The sequence below is a fragment of the Sturnus vulgaris genome, chromosome 27, assembly GCF_052056855.1.
Source record: "Sturnus vulgaris isolate bStuVul1 chromosome 27, bStuVul1.hap1, whole genome shotgun sequence".
NCBI classification, from domain to species: domain Eukaryota; kingdom Metazoa; phylum Chordata; class Aves; order Passeriformes; family Sturnidae; genus Sturnus; species Sturnus vulgaris.
The window spans coordinates 3,342,936-3,367,883 of NC_142269.1; the positions used below are offsets into that span (position 1 = coordinate 3,342,936).

The 24,948-nt window shown below is 51.7% G+C and overlaps 2 protein-coding genes and 1 non-coding gene across 3 annotated transcripts in view; 1 reads left to right on the plus strand and 2 right to left on the minus strand.

Annotated features, from left to right (window-relative positions):
• The first annotated feature begins 1,594 nt into the window (after positions 1 to 1,594).
• GNGT2 (G protein subunit gamma transducin 2) lies at positions 1,595 to 3,738 on the plus strand. The gene is made up of 2 exons (XM_014889419.2): positions 1,595 to 1,853; positions 2,498 to 3,738. Exons 1-2 carry the CDS (start codon positions 1,770 to 1,772, stop codon positions 2,621 to 2,623), a joined length of 210 nt encoding a protein of 69 aa, XP_014744905.1. The 5' UTR covers positions 1,595 to 1,769; the 3' UTR covers positions 2,624 to 3,738.
• Positions 3,739 to 5,145: 1,407 nt separating this feature from the next.
• On the minus strand, positions 5,146 to 5,217 carry TRNAQ-UUG (transfer RNA glutamine (anticodon UUG)). Its single transcript has one exon. It is a non-coding gene; the product is annotated as a tRNA-Gln (tRNA).
• A 5,128-nt stretch (positions 5,218 to 10,345) lies between these two features.
• Positions 10,346 to 24,948, minus strand: part of IGF2BP1 (insulin like growth factor 2 mRNA binding protein 1) — a 22,062-nt gene continuing 7,459 nt past the window's right edge. The window contains 15 exon segments of the mRNA XM_088179472.1: positions 10,346 to 14,515; positions 15,133 to 15,246; positions 15,586 to 15,717; positions 16,313 to 16,387; positions 17,643 to 17,759; positions 18,193 to 18,312; positions 18,756 to 18,891; positions 19,686 to 19,808; positions 20,496 to 20,630; positions 21,454 to 21,502; positions 21,505 to 21,664; positions 22,205 to 22,417; positions 23,493 to 23,553; positions 23,658 to 23,721; positions 24,420 to 24,471. Of these exon segments, the coding sequence (XP_088035598.1) occupies positions 14,432 to 14,515; positions 15,133 to 15,246; positions 15,586 to 15,717; positions 16,313 to 16,387; positions 17,643 to 17,759; positions 18,193 to 18,312; positions 18,756 to 18,891; positions 19,686 to 19,808; positions 20,496 to 20,630; positions 21,454 to 21,502; positions 21,505 to 21,664; positions 22,205 to 22,417; positions 23,493 to 23,553; positions 23,658 to 23,721; positions 24,420 to 24,471 (1,635 nt within the window). The 3' untranslated portion in view covers positions 10,346 to 14,431.

Sequence of the window (24,948 nt, forward strand, 5' to 3'; positions counted from 1 at the left end):
GACCCCAAAACCGTCCTGCCCTCCATCTCTGCCACCTGTACCCGGCATCCCTGACCCGCTGCTGCCAGCCCGGGGCTCGGGGCTCGGGGCCGAGCCGGGCTCGGGCACATCCAGGAACCCGCGGAGCTGCCCTTGGCAAAGGGAAGGGAAGGGAATGGAATGTTCTTGGATGCTCCCGGTGCCAGGTGCCCCTCCCGGGAACAGCCCCGTGCAGCCACTCCCGGAGCTGGCAGCGCTCAGGGCACAGCGAGGCGTGCCCGGTGAGCCCCGAGGGGACAGCGGGGACAGAGGGGACAGCGGGGACAGAGAGTCCTTGGCTGAGGAGTTTCACATCCCCGCGGGCGAGGCCGCAGGAAATTCCCACTTCCCCGGTGCTTGGAAATCGTCTCCACCCTCTCCTCCCCCAGGTGCCTCCTTGGCTGCACAGGAGAGCCCCTAAAGCTGGGCCGGGCCTTCCTGAGCCGGTCCTGAGCCCGTCCTAAGGCCAGGCCTGAGGGAAGTGATGGATTTCCTCCGGTGCTGCTCCCCACGCCCTCGGCACCGGCACCGGCACCGGCACCGGCACCGGCACCGGCACCGAGCTGTCCCGGCTGATCCGGAGCTCCCCGCGGGCCAAACTGCGGGGAACTGCTGTGACCCCCCCGCGTCATTCCAGGGGTCATTCCCAATTCCCGGGGGTCATTCCCAAGGGTCAGTCTCAGGGGTCACTCCCAGTGACCATTCCCAAGGTTCACGGCCACAGGTCATTCCCAAGATTTATTCCCAAGATTTATTCCCAGGGTTTATTCCCAGGATTCATTCTCTGGGTTCACGGCCACGGGTTCTTCCCAGGATTTATTCCCAGGATTTATTCCCAGGATTCATTCTCTGGGTTCACGGCCACAGGTTATTCCCAGGGTTTATTCCCAGGGTTCACAGCCACAGGTCATTCCCAGGATTTATTTCCAGGGTTTATTCCCAGGATTTATTCCCAAGATTTATTCCCAGGATTCATTCTCTGGGTTCACGGCCACAAGTCATTCCCAAGGTTTATTCCCAGGGTTTATTCCCAGGCTTCATGGCCACACGTCATTCCCAGGGTTTATTCCCGAGGGTCAGGATCTGGCCACGCCGCAGCCTCCCCCACCCTTCCGGGGCTCTCTCCAGGTGTCCCGGCCGGACCCCACCCACCCTTCCTGCCCCGGGCCCCTCCCCGGGGCGATTAGCCGGGCTTTGGGGCTAATTCCAACAACACCTGAGCGGCTTAGGCTGCTGAGTCCATTATCAGCTTAGCCAGCAAAGACATCAGCTGCCAGCAGAGCCCGGGCAGCCGCAGGGACAGGGACAGGAGCAGGGACAGGAGCAGGGACAGCTCTCCCCTCGCATGGAGCTCTGAGCACCCCCAGCACCCCCAGGGGCAGCCCCCCGGCCCCCCCAGGTGAGTGCTCCGCTGCCTCCGGGGCGGTTTTGGCATCGGGAATTGTTTTCCCCACGTTTTTTTCGGCTCCTCCGGGATCACCTGGTGTCATGGGGAATGCGTGACACGGGTTTTTGGGGTTTTTTTTTTGGGGGGGGAAGAAGAGTTGGGTTTGCCCAACCTGTGCTGTCTCAAAACCTTCCAGGGGTGTGCGAACACGGGGGGAGCCGCGCTGTGAAATCCTGGAGGAAATGGAAACTGGGATGGGTTGAATTCCTCGGAAAAGCTGGGGAGACGTTCCCGGACTCTGCTGGGGGACACTGGGGGGGCTCCCAGCAATAATCCCAAAAACCACCCTCAGCTCCAGGGCAGGATGGCTCAGGACATGACGGAGAAGGAGCTGCTCAAGATGGAGCTGGACCAGCTGAAGAAGGAGGTGAAGAACGAGAGGCAGATGGTGAGCGCTGCCCTGAGCTCCTCACGGCACCCGCGGCACCCGGGCACTTTCCTTCATGGTGCTCTGGGTGCCCCAGGGACGGTTTAGGTGCCCCAGGGATGGTTTTGGTTGCCCTAGGGATGGTTTAGGTGCCCCAGGGACGGTTTTGGTTGCCCCAGGGATGGTTTAGGTGCCCCAGGGGTGGTTTGGGTGCCCCAGGGATGGTTTAGGTGCCCCAGGGATGTTTTGAGTGCCCCAGGGATGGTTTTGGGTGCCCCAGGGATGGTTTAGGTGCCCTAGGGGTGGTTTGGGATGCCCCAGGGATGGTTTTGAGTGCCCCAGGGGTGCTTTGGCTCACCCCAGGGATGGTTTGGTTGCCCCAGGGATGGTTTGGGATGCCCTAGGGATGGTTTTTGCACGCCCTAAGGATGGTTTGGGTGCCCCAGGGATGGTTTAGGTGCCCCAGGGATGGTTTTAGGTGCCCCAGGGATGGTTTTAGGTGCCCCAGGGATGGTTTAGGTGCCCCAGGGATGGTTTAGGTGCCCCGGGAGCGGTTTGGGAGCCCCATCCTGGCGGGATATTCCCCTCTCCCATCACACAGGTGTTTCCAGGGGGTGTGGATCCCGTCCCGCACGGATCCCAAGCCCTCACCGTGTCCCCCTCAGGTCTCCAAGACGGGCAAGGAGATCAAGGAGTACATCGAGTCCATGGCGGGCGAGGACCCGCTGCTCAAGGGCGTGCCCGAGGACAAGAACCCCTTCAAGGAGAAGGGAGGCTGCACCATCAGCTGAGCCCCGTGCCCACCCCAGGACTGTCGGCTCCCCCTCCAGCCCCACCGAACCCTAGAGCACTTAGACGGCAGCAGAAGGAGAAAAAGAAGAGAGGAAAAAAACAAAAAAAACCAAAAAAAAAACCGAACCAAAACCAACCCCACCCCCCCCCCGCTGCGGCCGGGCTCGCAGCTGAGCTTCGCTTTCCCACGAGCGAAAAAGGAAAAAGAAAACAGAAAAAAGCAAAACTTCTGCATTTTTAGCAGCCTGAGCAAGCGGGGGATGGTGGAAACTCCGAGCACCCCGGGGCCGGCATTCCCACCTGCCCCGAGCGTGCCGCGGGGTCTGAGCTTTGTTCTCCTTATCCCAAAGATCCCGGGATTCCCTTCCCTCGGGATTCCCTTCCCTCGGGATTCCCTTCCCTCGGGATTCCCCCTGGGATCAGCTCGGGAAGGACGGGGATGCCGCCACCACCACCCCACCTCCTCCTCCTCCTCTCGCTTCCTCCTCTGGAAAACCCCTGGAAAATCAGCTGCTGTCACCTGGAGCGCTACAAACCTGATCCCAAGGGTATTTTTTTTAGGATAAATTTAATTTATCCTAATTAAATAGACACAAAAAAACCCCCCGGAGCACAGCCAGCTCCTGAATTCGGCAGGATTTGCTGTTTGGAGTCGTTTTGCTTTTTAAAAAATTTATTCCAGCTTCATCTGGGGAGAAAACTCTCCCCCAAAACCGCTCCAGGACCATCGATCCCACAGGAGAAGCAGCAATAATTTGAATTTTGGAGTCCTTCAGGACGCTGTCCTTGCCGTGGGCTGTCCCCACCCCAGAGGAACAACCCTGTCCCTCTTTTCCTCTTCTCCCAGACCAATTGAAATCCAAGGAAATCCCCCTGGATCGCAGCTGGAGCAGCGTTTTCCTGCCTGCTGGATCTCTGCTCACACAAGGCAAACTTCTAAAAACAGGAGGGCAAGACGGAAAAAAAAAAGAGAATTTTCTTCAAGCAGGGAGTCCCCCCAACTCCCCTGCAGCCAGAACCCCCCTCCCTGCTCTCCCCAGACCCCCAAAATATCCAAAATCGAGGTGGTTTTGTTCTTTCTCGCAGATGCTCAATAAACCCGCCAGCACCGCCACGGCCTCTGTTTCTTGCAGGAAATGCTCTCAAAAAAATAGAATTTACAGGAGTTATTTTCCCTCTAAACTGGCCTTTATTTGCTACAGCTGCAGTAGCAATTAAAAGCCACTTTTAATTTGCTTTAAAAGCAAATAAAAGTTGTGAGGAGCAGCTCACAGTCCCAGTGTCGGCTTGTGACCGATGTATTATGTTCATGCTCCAACTTAAAATACTTTTGTTTAAAACTTGGGTGCACAGTGGGGTGGAATTCTGCTTTTTGGTGGTGTTTTCGATGGTTCTACTGGGGGATTTTTGGGAGTGCAGAATCCAATTTTTTTCATGGAGTTTTGTTGTTTTTTTAGGTGGGGCTGATGGAGCTGAATGCGAGAAGCTCCATAATTAATTTCGGCACAGCTTCTTCGCCTGGCCACCGCTCCAAAGCAATTTCAGGCTATTTAGATTTTTTTAAAAAAAACAATATTCGTGTCATGGCCTTGAGGCCATCGGCTCTAGCGGGGCCTGATCTGCCCCTAATCCGGGGTGAGAACCGGGCCGCGGCCGGAGGGGATTGCCCCGGTAATCGATGTTAAAGGGCTGGGATCGTGCGTCAGAGCCGGCTAAGCCGCCTCGTTGGGGATTCGGGACAATGGCGGCCCTACAGCGGCTTAGGGCACGGCCGGAGCGGCCCCTCAGCGTCGTGAGGGCTCGAACCCGCCATGAGGGCTGCGAACGGCTGAGGGGGAGGGCGGGGCAAAGACAGCTCTCGGCCAATAGAAACGCGGGATTGGAAGAGTGACAGCCCGCTCAGCCAATCAGCCGTGGAGAACGGAGAGCGCCAAGGCGGTCCCGAGGAAAACGGACTGTGAAGTGGGAGGCGGTACAAAGCGAGGTTGAAGGCAAATAGAAACGCGATATTCGAGATTGGCTACTGCTGCTGTCAATCAACGATGACGAACCCTCCCCGGGGGGTTTAGCATTGCTGAAGGAGGATGCGATGCAAAGAAGGCTCTGAGGCAATAAAGATACGAGATTATGAGAGTGAGAGACCGAACAGCCAATCAACCATAGAAAACGGAGACCGCGATTCTCCCCGGCGGGCTCCGGGCCGCGCTGGTGGAAGGCGGGGCGAAGCGCGCGGAGAGCCAATAGAAACACGCGGTTTCCAGAGTGACATCGTTCTCAGCCAATCAGCGGCGGATACCGGAGAGCGCCCTCCGGCTTCCATCCTCCGCCTTCCCCCCGCGCATGCGCCGTGAGGCGCCGGCGCCCACGCACAAAATGGAGCTCGGCGTTCCCGGTGCGGGCCCGGCGCTCCCGGTGCGGGCCCGGCGCTCCCGGTGCTTCCCCCGCCGCTTCTCAACCTCCTCCGCTTCTTTCCTTTTCTCTGCTCGGGCCCGGGACGGCGGGGAGGGCAAAAAGAAACGCGAGGTCCCACCGAGATTTGAACTCGGATCGCTGGATTCAAAGTCCAGAGTGCTAACCATTACACCATGGGACCGCTGGGTGTACCGGGAGGCGCCGCGCGCCCACCCTATCCCTCCGCCCGCGGGAAATAGTCCCGGCGCCGCTCCCGGGAATTCCGGGAATTCCGGGAATTTCGGGAATTTCGGGACATTCCCGGCCCTAAAATCCCCCCCCAAATCCCAGAACCGGCGCCGTTCCCCCCTCTGGGACAGCACCGAGCTCCGCCCTTGGCAGCGTCGTGCCCGGCGCTCTGAATTCCACTTTGAATTTGGGATTTTTTTACTTATTTCTGCCTTTATTCCTCTTTATTTTCCCCCCTTTCTTTCTCTGTTTTCCTCTATTTCCCACTTTATTTCTTTCCCACTCCATTTTCCATTCATTCATCAGTTTTTCCTCTATTCCCCCTTCTTTCTTCCCCTTTTATTTCTCTATTCCTCATTTATTTCCCCTTTCCCCACTCCATTTCCCTATTTTATATTTCTATTTTCCCTTTATTTATTTTTCTATTTCTCCTTTAACTTTTCCCCATATTTTGATTTTTTCCTCTGCTCTCCCTTCAATTCCTTCCCCCCCTTTTCCCTTTATTCCTTTTTTCTCCTTTAGCTCTTATTTATTTTCCTATTTATCCTCCATTCCCCCTTTCCCCTTTATTTTTTCCTCTATTTCCCATTTTAAAAAGTTTTTTCCTCTATTTCCCTTTATTTCTCTTCCATTTCCCCCTCTATTCCCTAATTTCCCATTTATTTTTCCTTTTCCCTTTATTACCTCCATTATTTCTCTTTTTCCCTCTATTTTTTCCTCTCAATTTCTTATTCCCATTTCTCCCTTTAATTTTTCTCTTCCTCCCGTTTTTTCCTCTCTTCCCTTTATTTCTTCCTCCCCCTTTTCCCTTTAATTTTCCCTTTCCCCCCATTTATTTTCCTATTTTTCCTCTCTTCCTCTTTCCTTTTAAATTTGAATTTTAGATTTCCCCTCTATTTTTTCTCCCCCCAATTCCTCATTTTCCCCCCTTTTCCCCAATCCCATAAATAAATCCACACGAACGCAAATTTTATGTTTTTTTTTTTTGCTTCTCTGTTTTTTTTTTTTTTTCTCTTTTATTTTTCACAACGAAACAGTGGAAATAAAGCGATTTGTGGCAAAAAATAAAATAAAATAAAAATAATAATAATAATAATCAAAAAAAAGGAAATCCTCCTCCCTGGAATCGGAACGGGACTCACATCCATCCCAAATCCCGGGAAAAGGGAAGGACGTGGATCAGGAGAGGTAAAGGGGGAAAAAAAAAGGTGAAAACAAAAAAAAAAGAGGCAAAACCACATCCCAGAAATCTCAATTTTTACCTGAAGAGCCTGAATTTCCCTGGAAAAGCCGCACCTTTGGATGCTCCCAAAATTCAGCTCCATCCGCCCTCCCCCCCCTGCTGCCATCACCCCCCCAAAAAAAACCCCAAAACCATTGGAAAAATAGAAAAAAAAAAAAAAAAAAAGGAAATCGAATATTAAAAATAAAAATTAAAATTAAAAAAAAAAAAAATCAGTTGCAGCCCAAATCTGGGACTGGTGAGGTCTGGAGCTTCCAAGGACTCAAAAACCACTTTCCTCAAGGAAAGCAATCCCATAAATCCTAATTTTTTTTTTTAAATCCTATTTTATTTTTTTTACCAACATTTTTCTTTGGAAAAAGTGTAAATTTTAAAACTTTTTCTTTTTTTTTTTCTTTTTTCTTTTTTTTTTTTTTTTACTTTTTTTTTCCTAAACTTTTTTTTTTTAAAAAAAACCTTTATTAATTTTTTTATTTTTTATTTTTTTTTATTTAATTTTCTTTTTCTCCTTAAAACTACACCCGGGGAGTCGCCCCTACCTAGAGTCACCTATGGCTAAGAGGTAGATTAAAAAAATCGGGATTGGGTCTGGATGAGGATTCCCGGGATCATTCCCGGGATCATTCCTGGATCATTGCTGGGATCATTCCTGGATAATTCCGGGATCATTCCTGGATCATTCCTGGATCATTCCCGGGATCATTCCTGGATCATTGCTGGGATCATTCCTGGATCATTCCCGGGATCATTGCTGGGATCATTCCTGGATCATTCTTGGGATCATTCCTGGATCATTCCCGGGATCATTCCTGGGATCATTCCTGGATCATTCCCGGGATCATTCCCGGGATCATTGCTGGGATCATTCCTGGATCATTCCTGGGATCATTCCTGGATCTTTCCTGGGATCATTCCCGGGATCATTCCTGGATCATTCCCGGGATCATTCCTGGATCATTCCTGGATCATTGCTGGGATCATTCCCGGGATCATTCATGGGATCATTCCCGGGATCATTGTTGGGATCATTGCTGGGATCATTCCTGGATCTTTCCTGGGATCATTCCTGGATCATTCCCGGCTCCGTGGCTGCTGCGCATTCCGGATTCTGGGAATTCCCTCCCGCTTCCTGGGATTTCAGTCCCTCTTCCCAGGAGGTGTCGTGGGTTATGGCTGAGTTTCCTCCCGGAATTCCAAGGAATTCTGGATCCCGAGGTGCTGCCGGAAGAGCCAACGGGATTTGGGGCCGATCGTGGATTTTTAAGGGATGAATTCCCGCCCGGCTCCGCTCAATCCCGTGGATTTCCCGGGATCAGCCGTGGGAGAGGCGTTCCCTGCTCTGGATCAGCTCTTCCTGCCCTGAAAATTCCCTCCCCGAAAAATGATCCCAATGCTGGGATCCCAAAAATTCATCCCATTCCCAGGATCCCAAAACCCATCCCAATGCCGGGATCCAGGAAACCATCCCAGAAATCTTCCCCGGGTTCTGTTGGACCATCCCAAATCCTCACAGTCCAGGAGATCTTCCCAAACCCAACGGGGTCCATCAGAGAATTCCCAAATTCCAGCAGAACGTCCCAGCCCGGCTCAAACACTTCCATGATTTTGGGAAGAACATCCAAGAGCTCCTGGGAATTCCGATCCCACAAAAAAAAAACCCCAAAAACCCTCCGGGAATTCCGCCCGTGGATAAAGAGCCGGGATCGAGCGGGCGCTGGGCTCAGCCAGAATTTTCCAGGAGATTCTTGGGAATTCTCCCAGCCTGGAATGTTCCAGAGCTTTCCCACGGCTCCTCTTCCTCCTCCTCTTCGTCCTCGGGGCGATCCCAAAATTCCGTCTCCAGCGGGAGGATCCCGGCGGCTCTGAGGTTGTTCCAGGTGTGTGATCCCAAAAAAAAAAAAACCCCAAAAAACCAGGGAAAAAAATTCCAGGATGGAAGAACCTCCGGAATCTCATCCACGAGACAAACCTGGGATAAAATCCCAATAAAAGCTGGGTCAGGAATGGGGGATTTCTCCTCCTTGTGGGAATTCCCAAGGGAATTCCAGGCCGGATTGGATTTTCCAAGGTCGAGTCCCAGGATCCGCAGGGAAAATTCCAGCCAAGCTCCAGCGCCGCCGCTCCCGGAGCGAATCCAGAACCAAAATCCCGGGAAAAACTTCCTGGGGATGCCGGGATCCATCCCAGGAGCAAATCCTGGGATCCCGGAGATTCCACCCGGACAAAACGAACGGCGACAGGAAAGAAAAAATATGGGATTGGGAAGGAGCCAAGGAAATCGATGCAAAATAAAGAAAAAAAAAAAGAAATCCACGATTTTCGGGGAAAATTCCCACAATATCCCAAAAAAAAAAAGTTGGGTGGAGCAGCAGGGGGAAGGGAGGGAAAACCAAGGGAATTAAATTAAGGAAAAAGTTTGGGAGCAAATCCCGTTCCAGAGCGATTTCCTAGGAGTCTGAAATCCCCAAAATTCCCAAAAAACCCCAAAAACTCAGAGCTGAGAATTCCAAAAAATCCTTTTTTTTTTTTTTTTTTGGTTGGTTGGTTGGGTTTTTTTGTTTTGTTTTTTGGTTTTTGGGGTTTTTTTGTGTTTTTTTTGTTTTCTTCCAGGCCCTGCTGAGCTTTTCCTGCTTTTTCTTTTCCTCTTTTTTTTTGGGGGGGTGGGAATTTTTCCTTTTTTTCTGCCCTTAAAAAAAAAAAAAAATCAACCCAACCCCCAAATCCCGTGGAATTCCCAAGAAACGGAAATTCCAGCGGGGAGGGGATTCCTTTCCCGATATTTTTTCCTCGGCTTGGATTCCAGGAATCCGTTCCACGCCCTTCATCCAAATCCAGGGAATTCCAGGGAGGCCTCAGAGCTTGGAAGAGAAGAAAAATCCGCTGGGATTTGGGATTTGGGATCCTTTTTTTTCCCGTTTTTCCAGCTGGGCGATGGAAGGAGGCTCCGATCCCGTTAAATCCAATTTTTCCCCACGGCTCATCCCAGAGAATCCCGAAATTCCCAACGCGGGGAAACTGAGGCACGGGGAAAGGGAAAGGCTCTGCCCCTCCCAGCTTCCCAAAAATTCCTTTTCCATCCCGAAATTTCCTCTGCTTATTCCCAAGGAAATTCCAGGATCTCTCCCTTCCTTGTTCCTGGAAAAGGGGGGAAATTCCCCAAGTTATTCCCAAATTATTCCCACTGGAATAAAAAACCCCCGGAGCTGCCGGCGCCGCTCATCCCTGAATTTCTGCTTTTCCATAAATTTCGCTTTTCCCGGAATTTTTTTGGCACAGAGGGAACAGAAGGAGGAGCTCCTGCGGGGCTGGGAATTTTTCCTGATTTTTTTTTCCAGTCTGGATCCGTCTCATTCCCATTTTCCTGCTGGTTTTTTTGGGAATTTTTCCATTTTTTCCATCCCAGTCTGGATCCGTCTCATTCCCATTTTCCTGCCGGTTTTTTTGGGAATTTTTCCCAGTTTTTCCATCCCAGTCTGGATCCGTCTCATTCCCATTTTCTTGCAGTTCTTGGGAATTTTTTTTTCGTTGTTTTTTTTTTTTCCATTCCAGGCCTCTCTCCCAAATTCCTGCCCCCCCCAGGATTTTCCAGCTTTTTCCAGAGATGCTCCGAGGTCTCTTCATTCCCACAAATCTCTTGGATTCAGTTCAATAAAAAATTCCATTCGATTCAATCCAATTAAATCCAAATAAATTCGATTAAATTCAAATAAATCCGATTTCCCTACGGGATCCAGGAATGGGAGAAGTTTGGGAAAAGCACCAAAGATTCCCTGAATTGTTGGAATTTCAGCTCGAGATCTCCCCAGAGATCCTAAAAAATGGGATTTGGGAATTGTTATTCCCGTTTTTTTTTTTTTTTTTAGTTTTTTTTTTTTAGCGCTGGGATGGGAAAAGTTTGGGGTTTGGGTTTGCTGGGAATGGGAGTTTCAAGTATCCAAAAAAAAAAAAAAAAATTAAAATTCCAAGGAAAACCGGGAAAACGCCCCTCCCCCCCCAAATCCGGCTCCTTTCACCCCAAAATTTTTTGGGAATTAAAGCTCAGAGCTCCCCACCCCTGCCCGAGGGGGGGATCCCAAATTCCCCAATCCCAAAAATTGGGGATGGGGAGGAGCCAGGGGGTGATGGGACCAGATTTGGCTTTTCTGGGATCGGGTTTGGGGTTTTTTTTGTTTTTTTTTTTAATTGGATCCAAAATTAATTTTTTTTATTTTTCCACACGGCCGAGAAAAAACGGGGGAAATGGGATTTAATCCAAATTATTAAAAAAATAAATTAAAAAGGGATTTTAGCAGAAAAACTGGGATTTCACTAAAAAAAAAAATAAATAAATTGGGATTTCACCAAAAAATGGGATTTGAGCCAAAAAAAAAAAAAAAAAAAAGGGATTTCAGGAAGAACAATCACCCTGTGGAGGTTCTGGAGCAGGGAGAGGGAATTCGGGAATTCTCCTCTCCCTCCTCCCTGTGCGTTTGTAGGGAATAAAAATTGGCTCCCACTTAATGAAGGAATTCATTAATTAATTTCTCTCTCTCTCCTCCTCCATTTTAAAAATTTATTTTTAGTGTTTTTAAGATTTTTTTTATTTTAAAAATTATTTTTTCCCGTTTTTAATAAATGTTTTCTTTTTTAAAAAAATTATTTTTTCCTTTTTTAAAATTATTTTTTTGTCCTTTTAAAAATTATTTTTCCTTTTTTAAAATTATTTTTCTCCTTTTTTAAAACTATTTTTTTTCCTTTTTTAAAAATTATTTTCCCTTTTTTTTTTTTTAATTATTTTTTCCTTCTTTTTAAAATTAATTTTTAAAAAATTAATTTCTTCCTTTAATTTTTTTTCCCCCTCAATAAAACGGAGGCAAAAAAAAAAAAAACCCTCTCTTTTTAAAATATTTTTTTTTTTTGCGGTTTATTTATTTTTTATTTTTTATTTTTTATTTTTTATTTTTTATTTTAAATTTCACAGCACCATAGTGGAGAAGATGGATCGACACCACCCCCCTGGAATTCCGGGATCTTTAGGAATTTTTTATCAAATATAGAAAAAAAAAAAAAAAAATCTCTTTATGGCTTCTGAGAGTATGAAAATAAAACCAGCACCAAAAAAATCTTTTTTTTTAAACCCCAATTTGCATAGAAAACGCTGCCCAGGGGTGGAAAAATTCCCAAAAATCCACGGATTTGGTCGGATCCGATTGGGAAAATCCCGGGTTCGGGTTTGTTTTTTACCCTTTGAAATCCCCGGAAAAAAAATTAAAAATTAAAAAAAAAAAGAATTTAAAAAAAAAAATATGAAAAGGAAAAAAATTCAAGTTTTTCCCGCTGGGAAAACCAAAGTTGGAATTTTCCCGGATTTTTAAATTTTATTGTATTTTATTTTATTTTATTTTGTTGTATTTTATTTTATTTTATTTTATTTTATTTTATTTTATTTTATTTTATTTTGTTGTATTTTATTTTATTTTATTTTGTTGTATTTTATTTTGTTGTATTTTATTTTGTTGTATTTTATTTTATTTTATTTTATTTTATTTTATTTTTTCAGCCTGAGAGCTGAAATTCCTCAAGTGGTTGGGAAAGGGGCCCCAAAATTCCATGAAAATATCCAAAACAAGGAAGCTGCTGCCATCTTTTCCACTAAGTCCAGAACGCCTGGATTCTTCCATTAAAAACAAAAACCAAAAAAATTAAAAAAAGAAAAAAAATTTAATTCTCTTTTTTTTTTCTTTTTCATTAAAAAAATAAAATCTTCCCCGTTAGCACCTCTTATATAAAATATCAGCGAAAAGCCCCCGAAAAACCAAAAAAACAAAAAACAAAAAACAAAACCCCAAAACCCCAAAATAAAGTGAAAACAACCCAAAAATCAGAATATTCCCTAGCTGAGGTAATCACACCTGAGGTAGCTTTTTTTGAACTTTTTTTCAGCTTTTTTTTTGTGATTTTTTTTTTTTTTTTGTCATTCCCGGGGGATTTTTTTTTTTTTTAATTTTTTTTTTTTTAATTCCCTGGAGCGGCGGAATTCCAGGAAATTCCTTTTCCCTAAAGCTGCTTTTCCTGCTGTTCCAAGAGGTTTTTTGTTTTTTGTTTTTTTTTTCTCTTTTTTTTTTTTTTTTGGAGGATTTTCCCCCAGAATTCCCTGCTGGGAACGGGAAAAGCACCAGGGCCGGGTTTGTCCCGAATTCCCAATTTTTCCAAATCCTAAAAAAACCCCAAAAACTGGAGGAACTTCCCAAGTTTCCTCCCATCATTCCCATCTCAAAATTCATCCCAATTCTGGTTTGTTTTTTTTTTTATCCCAAATTCCCACTTTTCAACCTCACCTTGGACTCTTCCCATCTCCCTCTGGATTCATCCCAATTTTGCTTCTTTTCCCAAATTCCCACTTTTTTTTTTTTTTTTTTTTTTTTTACGTCCCAGCTTTCCATCCTGCCATTCCTGCCTCTCCAAACCCATCCCAAACTTTCCCTTTTCTCTCCCAAATTCCCGTTTTTTCCCCATTCCCAGTTTTTTCTTCCACCACCCCCCTCTCCAAATCCATCCCAGTTTTCCTTTCCCAGCCTTCCCTTCCCTTTTTTTTTTTTTTGGGTGGGGGGAAACCCTGGAAAATTCCCATTTTTGGGGCTGGAATTCCCGGAGCCCAGCCCTTGCCCTGGTGGCAGCTTCGGATCCTTCCCCAAATATTCCCAAAATATTCCTCAAATATTCCCCAAATCCCAAAATCCTTTCCAAACCCACCCCCCCCCAGGAATGCCAGGAATCAGCAATTCCCAATCTTGCTGGGGGATGAGATTCCCAATGGAATCCCCAATGGAATCCCCAATGGAATCCCCAATGGAATCCCCAATGGAATCCCCAATGGAATCCCCAATGGAATCCCCAATGGAATTCCCAATGGAATCCCCAATGGAATTCCCAATGGAATCCCCAATGGAATCCCCAATGGAATTCCCAATGGAATCCCCAATGGAATTCCCAATCTTGCTGGGGGATGAAATTCCTCATCCCTGTGGAAATTATTCCTGATCCCTGTAGAAATTAATTATTCCTGATCCCAGTCCATTCCTGATCCCAGTCCATTCCCAATCTCCATCCCCAGCATTCCCAATATCCATTCCCCATCCCTGTGGAAATTATTCCTGATCCCTCTCCATTCTTCATCCCTGTCCATTCCCAGTCTCCATTCCCAGCATTCCCAATTTCCATTCCCAATCCCTGTGCATTCCTGGCATTCCTGATCCCTGTGGAAGTGATTCCCAATCAACATTCCTGATCCCAGTCCATTCCCAATCTCCATTCCCATCATTCCTGACCCCTGTCCATTCCCAGCATTCCCAGTCTCCATTCCCAGCATTCCCAATTTCCATTCCCCATCCCTGTGCATTCCTGGCATTCCCGATCCCTGTGGAAATGATTCCCAATCAACATTCCTGATCCCTGTCCATTCCCAATCTCCATTTACATCATTCCTGATCCCAGTCCATTCCCAGCATTCCCAGTCTCCATTCCCGTTCTCCATTCCCGTTCTCCATTCCCGGCATTCCCGTTCTCCATTCCCGGCATTCCCGATCTCCATTCCCGATCTCCATTCCCGGCATTCCCGATCTCCATTCCCGATCTCCATTCCCAGCATTCCCGATCTCCATTCCCAGCATTCCCGTTCTCCATTCCCGGCATTCCCGTTCTCCATTCCCAGTCTCCATTCCCGGCATTCCCGATCTCCATTCCCAGCATTCCCGTTCTCCATTCCCGGCATTCCCGTTCTCCATTCCCGGCATTCCCAGTCTCCATTCCCGGCATTCCCGATCTCCATTCCCGGCATTCCCGATCCCCTGCTGTTGCTGGTTTCGTTCCCAGGCACTCGGAGCCCGGCCTGGCCGTGCCGTGTCCCCGTTTTCCCGGGATTTGGGATCCGGGGGGGGGGGTGTCCCTATTTCCTCCGGGATTGGCTCTGGCCCTTCTGGTGCTGCTGCTTCACCTGCGCCAGGATGTCACGGATCTTGCGCTGCGCCATCTGGGAATGACAGCCGGGAATGCCTGGAGTCAGTTCAGGAATCCCTGGAGTCAGTCTGGGAATGCCTGGACTCAGTCTGGGAATGCCTGGACTCAGTCTGGGAATGCCTGGAGCCAGTCTGGGAATGCCTGGATTCAGTCTGGGAACCCCTGGAGTCAGTCTGGGAATGCCTGGAGTCAGTTCAGGAATCCCTGGATTCAGTTCAGGAATTCCTGGAATGCTGTGATCCCATCCCCATTTCCCAGCCCCTCGTGTTCCACATTCCCACCCAAATCCAGCTCCTGGCCCTGTGATTTTCCTGGGAATAACGGATGGGATTTGTGGGATAACGACTGAAAGTGTGCGGTGTGAGCAGCACAGCCCCGGAGAATCCCTGGAAAACACCTGGAGCACCCCCGGACCACCTCCAGGGAATCCCCCAGAACCCCTGGAGCACCTGTAGGGAACTCCTCAGAACACCTGGAGCACACCTGGAGAACATCTGGAGCCCTCCAGAGAATCCTGGAGACCCCAGACCCCCCCTGGAGCACACCTGGAGCACACCTGGCCCCCCCCCGGAGCACACCTGGCCCCCCCCGGAGCACACCTGGGGCACACCTGGCCCCCCCAGGCCGTACCTGGCTGGCGTAGAAGTGCCCGATGATTTTGACGATCACCTGCTCGTTCTCGTCCGGGGTTTGTTCCCGCGGCACCACGACCTCGGCGGCCGTCAGGTTCTGCAGCTCGTTCACCTGGGGACAGGGCCCGGGAATGCGGCTGCTTTTCCCGGGAATCCCGGCCCTTTTCCCGGGAATCCCGGCCCTTTTCCTGGAGAATCCCGTCCCTTTTCCTGGAGAATCCCGGCCCTTTTCCTGGAGAATTCCGGCCCTTTTCCTGGGAGTCCCTGCCCTTTTCCTGGGAGTCCTGGCCCTTTCCCCAGAGAATTCCATCCCTTTTCCTGGGAATTCCATCCCTTTTCCCAGGAATCCCGGATGTTTTCCCAGGAATCCCGGATTTTTCCCGGGAATCCCGCCCCTTTTCCCGGGAATCCCGCCCCTTTTCCCGGGAATCCCGTGGCCGCTCCCACTCACGGTCTTGCCGCCCTTGCCGATGACGCGGCCGGCGGCCGAGGCCGGCACTCGGATGTGCGTCTCCAGCTTCACCTCCTCCTTGGGCCCGAAGAAATTCTCCTCCTTCAGCTTCCCATAAATCCTGCCCTGAGCCTGGAGAGGGAACGGGGAGTTGGGAATGTCCCACCCCAAAATCCAGACCCAAAACTGGGAATTTGGGTGGGGTAACATCCCATAAATCCTGCCCTGAGCCTGCACAGGGGATGGGGAGTTGGGAACGTCCCACCCCAAAATCCAGATCTGGATCTGGGATAGGGTTTCCTATAAATCCTGCCCTGAGCCTGGAGAGGGGATGGAGAGTTGGGAATGTCCCACCCCAAAACCCAGCCCCAAATTTGGGAATTTGGGTGGGGTAACATCCCATAAATCCTGCCCTGAGCCTGGAGAGATGTCCCACCCCAAACCCCATCCCTGAATTTCGGCTGGGCCACCATCCCATAATATCCCAGCTCTTTGGAATCCCAAACCCGCTCAGCCCCTGGGAGCAGGGAGCCGGGAATGTCCCATCCCAAAAATCCCCGGCCAGGTTTGGGCTGGGCCATCATCCCGTAAATTCCTGGGAATTCCAAACCCGTTTGGCCGCCCCGTCCGGGGGTGCCCAGTCCGGGGGTGCCCGTCCGGGGGTGCCCAGCCGGGGGTCGGGGCTGGAATCGGGGTCTCCCCCGGGAGGTGACAGCAGAGGGACAACCTTGAACTGCGCCTCGGGCGGGCCGGTGATCACAACCGTGCGCACCTTGGAGTCCGGAGAGTCCGGGGGGGCGATCTGCAACGGCAGCGACACTGAGGGACACCGGGGACACCGGGGACACTGAGGGACACCGGGGACACTGAGGGACACCGGGGACACTGAGGGACACCGGGGACACCGGGGGGACATGGGGGGGACACCGAGGGACACTGAGGGACACCGGGGACACTGAGGGACACCGGGGACACCGGGGGGACACTGGGGGGACATGGGGGGGACACCGGGGACATGGGGGGACACGGGGGGACACTGAGGGACACCGGGGACATGGGGGGACATAGGGGACGCTGAGGGACATGGGGGACACTGAGGGACACTGAGGGACACCGGGGACACCGGGGGGACATGGGGGGGGACACCGGGGACACTGAGGGACACCGGGGACACCGGGGACACTGAGGGACACCGGGGACACCGGGGGGACATGGGGGACACCGGGGACACTGAGGGACACCGGGGACACTGAGGGACACCGGGGACACCGGGGGGACATGGGGGGGACACCGGGGCATGGGGGTACACCGGGGACACCGGGGGGACATGTGGGGACACGGGGGGACACTGAGGGACACGGGGGGACACCGGGGGACATGTGGGGACACTGAGGGACACCGGGGACACCGGGGGGACATGGGGGGGACACCGGGGACATGAGGGGACACTGAGGGACACCGGGGACACCGGGGGGACATGGGGGGGACACTGAGGGACACCGGGGACACTGAGGGACACCGGGGACATGTGGGGACACTGAGGGACACCGGGGGGACATGGGACATGGGGGGGACACCGAGGGACACTGAGGGACATGGGGGGGACACCGGGGACATGGGGGGACATAGGGGACGCTGAGGGACATGGGGGACACTGAGGGACACTGAGGGACATGGGGGACACTGAGGGACACTGAGGGACACGGGGGGACATAGGGGACACTGAGGGACACGGGGGGACACGGGGGGACACGGGGGGACACTGAGGGACACCGGGGGACACCGGGGAACATGTGGGGACACTGAGGGACACCGGGGACACTGAGGGATACCGGGGACACCGGCGACATGTGGGGACACTGAGGGACATGTGGGGACACTGAGGGACATGTGGGGACATGGCGGGACACGGGGGGACACTGAGGGACACGGGATGGACATCGGGAGACATGGGAGGGACACTGAGGACACTGAGGGACATCGAGGCACACTGGGTGACACCGAGGCACACTGGGTGACACCGGGTGACGCCGGGTGACACCGAGGGACGTCCCCACCTTGATGGAGGCGCTGGCGAAGCGCGAGAGCTGCTTGATGTGCTGCCCCTTCTTGCCGATGATGGCCCCGACCGCCTGCGCCGGGATGAACACGTGCACGGTCTCCTGCTCGGGGGGCTGGGGACAGGGGAGGGGACCGGGGAGGGGACAGGGGAGGGGACAGCGTCACTGTGAGAGGACAGGGTCACTGTGAGGGGACAGGGTCACCGTTTGGGGCCAGGGTCACCGTTTGGGGCCAGGGTCACCGTTTGGGGGTCAGTGTTACAATTTGGGGCCAGGGTCACCATTTAGGATCAGTGTTAAATTTGGGGTCAGGGTCACTGTGTGGGGTCAGGGTCACCGTTTGGGGCCAGGGTCACCGTTTGGGGGTCAATGTTACAATTTGGGGCCAGGGTCACCATTTAGGATCAGTGTTATGTCCCCACGCTGGCAGTGGGAGCTGCTGGGGGTCCCAGGGGTTTCCATTGGGAATGTCCCGGCTGGAGTTGGGGTCACTGCCCATGCCAGGTTTGTTTTTGGGACCATCCCGGCTGGAATTGGGGTCTCTCACCAGGAAGGAGCTGTAGGGAGCAGCCCCGGAGCCGCCGGGGGGCGGCGGCAGCGCCGTGGACGAGGCCGGGAAGAGCCCGACAGCGGCCAGGTTCAACCCCGGGATCAGGTGGGACTGCAACTGGGAAAAGAAAATCGGGAATGAGGGATCGTAACCGGGAAAAGAAAATCGGGAATGAGGGATCGTAACCGGGAAAAGAAAATCGGGAATGAGGGGGGATTGTAACCGGGAAAAGAAAATCGGGAATGAGGGGGGGATTGAACTGAAGGGAAACAAAATTGGGGACAAGGCGGGATTGTAACTGGGGGGGGGAAAACAAAATCAGGGATGAGAGGGAAGAGGGGATCCCCCTGTTCTGTGGGATCCCCCCTGTTTGTTTCCTGGGATCCCTCCCCATTTTCTGGGACCCCCCGTTTTCTGAGACCCCTCCCCGTTTTCCAGGATCCCCCGTTTTCTGGGATCTCCCCTGTTTGTTTTCTGGGACCCCCCGTTTTCTGAGACCCCCCCCCGTTTTCCGGGACCCCCCTGTTTGTTTTCCGGGTCCCCAGGCTCGTGGCACTCACGCTCATGGCGGCCACGTCGTTCTCGTACGCCTCCCGCACTCTCCTCATGATCTCCTGCTCGGCGCGGCAGCAGCTCTCGGGACAGCCCCGCACCGTGATGGTGCGCTCGGGGTTGTACAGGGTGAGCTCCTGCAGCCTGGGGACACGGACACGGCATGGGGACACGGACACGGCATGGGGACACGGACACGGCATGGGGACACGGACAGGGACACACCCGGGGGATGGGGACACGGACAGGGTGAGCTCCTGCAGCCCGGGGACATGGACACGGCATGGGGACACGGATACACCCGGGTAATGGGGACACACCCAGGGGACACAGACACACCCAGAGGGACATGGACACACCCGTGGAATGGGGACACACCCAGAGGGGACACGGACACACCCGGGGGATGGGGACAGGGTGAGCTCCTGCAGCCGGGGACAGCCACACGGCATGGGGACACGGACAGGGACACACCCGGGGGATGGGGACACGGACAGGGACACAGCCAGGGGTGACAGGGACACAGCCAGGGACAGGGACACACCCGGGGAATGGGGACACGGACAGGGACACAGCCAGGGGTGACAGGGACACAGCAGGGCAGGGACGGGGTTTGTGGCAGGGGGTTCTGGCTGCTTTCCCCAAAATGGAAAATCCCAGTTCTGGCCACCAAGGCGGGCACAGGGGACCCCAAAAGGGACCCCAAAGGGATGGGTGGGGAAGGAATGAGGAAGAGACCCCGAAAGGGTGGGGAGGGGACATAAAAGGGACCCCAAAGGGGTGGGGAGGGGAGCACAGAAAATCCAACACCGAGGTTTCCCGAGAGAACTTTGGGGACTAAAAAACCTCTGCCCCCATTCCCATCCCATCCCCATCCCATTCCCATCCCATTCCCATCCCATTCCCATCCTCCTCCTCCTCCCAGCCCGGATCCTCACGAGGAAATGGTGATTTTGGTCTCCGTGTCCTGCTCCACCTTCTTGAGGTTCCGGCCCTCTTTGCCGATCAGGCGCCCCACAAAGTTATTGTGGGCCAGGATCTTCAGGGGCACCTCGTCAGCCCTGGGTGGGAATGGTGGGAAAAATGGGAATGGTGGGAAAAATGGGAATGGGGATGGTGGGAATGGGATGATAGGAATGGGATGGGAACGATGGAAATGGGAATAATGGCAATAATGGGAAAAATGGGAATGGGATGAGGATGGGAAAGAGAATGAGAATGAGAATGGAATGGGATACAGGGAATGGGGATGATGGGAATAATGGGAATAATGGGAATAATGGGAATAATGGGAATGAGAATGGAATGAGATACAGGGAATGGGAATTGAATGAGATACAGGGAATGGGAACGGGAAGAAAACCCCCCAGGAGGGATTAAGGACAGTTGGGAAAAGGGAGAAGCCCCAAAGGAGGGATTATGGCAGCTGGGGAACGGGGGGGGAAAACCCAAAACAAGGGATGAGGGCAGCTGAGAAAAGGGAAAAATAGAAAAGGAGGGATTGTGGGAACTGGGAAAGGCACAGAGGGCTGGGGGAAGCTCAAACCCCATCGCTTGGAGCCCCCAAACCCGAAATTCCTGCAGGATCTGGGATGGGATCCCCAGGATGGGAGGGATGGGATCCCCAGGATGGGAGGGATGGGAGGATCCAGGATGGGAGGATTTGGGGATGGGATCCCTGGGATGAGAAGATCCTGGAATGGGAGGGATGGGAAGATTCCCGGGATGGGATCCCAGGGAATTCTCACGTCTTGGTGTCCTTGGCCTCCTTGTTCATGATGTCCAGGATCATCCTGCAGGCGGCCGAGCAGCCCTCGGCCGTGGAGTGGATGCTGATCGCTTTTTCTGCCGCGCCCGCGTTCTCCTTGCGGTGCACGTCGATCCTAAAACCAGGGCAGGGGCTGGGAGGGGCCCCAGAGCTCCCAGCCTGCCCCAAATCCAGCCCCAATCCCTGCCCAAAATTCCTGCCCCAGAGCTCCCATCCCACCCCAAATCCCTGCCCCAAATCCTGCCCCAAATCCCTGCCCCAGAGCTCCCAGCCTGCTCCAAATCCCGCCCCAAATCCTGCCCCAAATCCCTGCCCAAAATTCCTGCCCCAGAGCTCCCAGCCTGCCCCAAATCCTGCCCCAAATCCCTGCCCAAAATTCCTGCCCCAGAGCTCCCAGCCTGCTCCAAATCCCGCCCCAAATCCTGCCCCAAATCCCGCCCCAAATCCCTGCCCAAAATTCCTGCCCCAGAGCTCCCAGCCTGCCCCAAATCCTGCCCCAAATCCTGCCCCAAATCCCTGCCCAAAATCCCTGCCCCAGAGCTCCCAGCCTGCCCCAAATCCCGCCCCAAATTCCTGCCCAAAATCCCGCCCCAAATCCTTGCCCCAGAGCTCCCAGCCTGCCCCAAATCCCGCCCCAAATCCTGCCCCAAATCCCTGCCCCAAATCCCACCCCAAATCCCTGCCCAAAATTCCTGCCCCAGAGCTCCCAGCCCGCCCCAAATCCTGCCCCAAATCCCACCCCAAATCCCTGCCCCAGAGCTCCCATCCCACCCCAAATCCCTTTCCTGGTATTCCCACGCAGGGAGCCATCCCAAATCTCCTCTGAGCGCCTGAGTGCGATCCCAAACCCCCTTTCCCACCATTCCCACTCATCCACCAATCCCCCCCCCCCCCCCAAAAAAAAACCCCAAACCCCCCCCGGGGTTAATAAATCTCACTTGGACTGCGTCTGCTTGGTGATGTTGCGGATGGTGGCCCCCTCCTTGCGATGATGGCCCCCACGAACTGGGTGGGCACCAGGAGCCGCAGGGGCACGTCCAGGGGGGGCTGTTTTTGGGGGGTCCCCCCCGCGGGCAGGGGCGATCCGGGCCGGGCAGAGCCGCGGGCAGCGGGGCCAGCCCTGCGCCCGTTCTCGGGGCCCGGCTGCTCGTCGGGATGTAGAAACCTTCAGGGCGTGGCTCTCCAGCTGGTGCCCGTTCAGCTTCACCATGGCTCTGGGGACGGCGGAGTTTGGGGGATTTTTTGGGGTTTTTTTGGGATTTTTTGGGATTTTTTTGGAATTTTTTTGGCGGTTTTTGGGGGGTTTTTTGGGGATTTTTTGGGATTTTTTTTTGAGTTTTTTGGCGGTTTTGGGGGGGATTTTGGGGGTTTTTTGGGGGAATTTTTGGGATTTTTTGGAATTTTTTGGCGGTTTTTTGGGGGAATTTTTGGGATTTTTTGGAATTTTTTGGGTTTTTGGGGGGAATTTTGGGGATTTTTTTGGCGGGTTTTTGGGATTTTTGGGGAATTTTTTTTTATTTTTTGGGCATTTTGGGGGGAAATTATTGGGCTTTTTTGAGGGTTTTTTGGCTGTTATTTTAGGAATTTTTGGGATTTTTTTTGTGGTGTTTTGGGATTTTTTTTTTTTATTTTTGGGGTTTTTGGGGGGTTTTTTTTGGAGGTTTTTTGGGGGCTGTTTTTGGGGCCCGGCTGCTCATCCGGGATGTAGGAAACCTTCAGGGCGTGGCTCTCCAGCTGGTGCCCGTTCAGCTTCACCATGGCTCTGGGGACGGCGGAATTTCGGGGATTTTTGGGGATTTTTTGGGATTTTTTTTTAAATTTTTTTGGCGGTTTTTGGGGGGTTTTTTGGGGATTTTTTGGGTTTTTTTGGGGAATTTTTGGGATTTTTTTGGAGTTTTTGGCGGTTTTTTGGGGGATTTTTTGGGTTTTTTTGGGATTTTTTGGGATTTTTTTGGAATTTTTTGGCGGTTTTTTGGGGAATTTTGGGGATTTTTTTGGCGGGTTTTGGGGATTTTGGGGGAATTTTTTTGGATTTTTTGGGGGGTTTTTTGGGGCGAATTTTGGGCTTTTTTGAGGATTTTTTGGGGTAATTTTTGGGGTTTATTTGGGATTTTTTGGGTCTTTTTTAACAGAAGTTTTGGGATTTTGGGGGGATTTTTTTTGGATTTTTTGGGGGTTTAAGGGGGAATTTTTGGGACTTTTCGGGGAAATTTTTGGGAATTTTTGGAATTTTTTGGCGGGTTTTGGGGTTTTTGGGGGGATTTTTTTGGGGGGTATTTTTGGGATTTTGGGGTTTTTTGGGAGATTTTTTGAGGATTTTTTTGGGGGATTTTTTCGGATTTTTTTGGCGGTGTTTTGGGATTTATTTTTTATTTTTGGTGGGTTTTTTTGGGCGTTTTTCTGGGGATTTTTTTGGGAATTTTTTGGGGAAGTTTTGGATTTTTTTGAGGTTTCTTTGGGGATTTTTGGGCTGTTTTTGGAGCAGGGGGTTGGGAATTTTTTGGGGGAGGTTTTGGGGGTGACCCCGCGGGCAGGGCCGAGTGAGCGAGATCCCAAATCCCAGTTTGGATTCCGCATTCCCAGTTTGGATTCCGCATTCCCAGTTTGGATTCCGCATTCCCAGTTTGGATTCCGCATTCCCAGTTTGGATCCCGGCCTGCAGATGGGGCCGGCAGCCAGAGCAGGGATTTGCTCTTCCACATTCCAAATCCAGCAAAGAAAATTCCCTAAAAACTCCCTCCCAAAAAATCCCTAAAAGCGTCAGAACCGAGGATTCCCCCGGAGTGAGGGATGAAAGAATCCAAGGAGAAAAAAAAAAGCTGGGAATGATCTCCAGCTCTCCCCTGGATGTTTCTCCCAATTTTTTTTTGACTTTTCCAGAATTCCCAAAATCCTGGGAGCACCGGGAAATCCCCCAGCTAAAAAAAAAAAAAAATTCCAAGTTTTACCCCCTGAGCTTCCGAGAAAACCCCAAAACTCGGAATTTCTGCGCAGAGGGGAAGGAAAAGCGATCAGATCCAAGGGATTTGAGCCGGAATCTTGGGATTTGGGGAGATGGGGATGCCGGGGCTGGTGGGGAAGGGAGGGAATTTTGGAATTCCCGGAGAATTCCCGGAGAATTGCGGGGTCCCGGGGCACTCACTGCCGGGTCTGCTCGCGGTTGGCGTAGGTGACGTTCACCACGGCGGTCTCGCTGTCCGTGTTCACTGCGGGGGATTCGGGAAAAGGGGCCGGGAATTCGGGAAAAGGGGTCGGGATTCGAGGAAAGGGGCCGGGAATTCGAGGAAAGGGGCAGGGAATTCAAGAAAAAGGTCAGGATTTCCGAAAAAGGGGACGGGAATTCGGGAAAAGGGGTCGGGGATTCGGGAAAAGGGGTCGGGAATTCGGGAAAAGGGGTCGGGAATTCGGGAAAAGGGGTTGGGAATTTGGGAAAAGGGACAGGGATTTGGGAAAAGGGGCCGGGGATTTGGGAAAAGGGGTCGGGAATTCGGGAAAAGGGGCCGGGAATTCGGGGAAAAGGGGCCGGGAATTCGGGAAAAGGGGCCGGGAATTCGGGGAAAAGGGGCCGGGAATTCGACGAAAGGGGCAGGGAATTCAAGAAAAAGGTCAGGATTTCGGAAAAAGGGGTTGGGAATTTGGGTAAAGGAATCAGGGATTTGGGAAAAGGAGCAGGGATTTGGGAAAAGGGGCCGGGAATTTGGGAAAAGGGGCAGGGATTCGGGAAAAGAGGTTGAGAATTTGGGAAAAGGAATCAGAAATTCGGGAGAAGAGGCAGGGATCAGGGTTTTTTATTCCCCCCTCCCACTGTAACAGGGCAGGAATTCCCAAAATCCGGGTTTTATTCCTTGCAGAAATTCCCAAATCCAGAGGGAATTCCCGAAATCCAGGAATTCTCCCTGCCTACCTTGCTCACAGCTCTCCACGGTGCCGTACTGGGCCAGCAGCCCATCCAAAACCTGGGAAAAACGGGAAAAAAAAATCAATCCTGGATATCCTGGGAAATCCCATCCATCCCTCACAGTCATTGGGATCATTGGGAATTTCATTGGGATCATTAAGAATTCCATTGGGATCATTAAGAATTCCATTGGGATCATGGGGAATTCCATTGAGATCATTGGGAATTCCATTGGGATCATCGGGAATTCCATTGGGATCATTGGGAATTCCATTGGGATCATCAGGAATTCCATTGGGATCATCGGGAATTCCATTGGGATCATCGGGAATTCCATTTGGATCATTAGGAATTCCATTGGGATCATTGGGAATTCCATTGAGATCATTAAGAATTCCATTGGGATCATCGGGAATTCCATTGAGATCATCGGGAATTCCATTGGGATCATTGGGAATTCCATTGGGATCATCGGGAATTCCATTGGGATCATTAAGAATTCCATTGGGATCATTGGGAATTCCATTGGGATCAA

Coding starts and splice junctions, on each gene's coding strand:
- GNGT2 (XM_014889419.2), top strand. CDS start 1,770: ATGGCTCAGGACATGACGGAGAAGGAGCTGCTCAAGATGGAGCTGGAC. Junction 1,854..2,497: donor TGAAGAACGAGAGGCAGATG/GTGAGCGCTGCC, acceptor TGTCCCCCTCAG/GTCTCCAAGACGGGCAAGGA.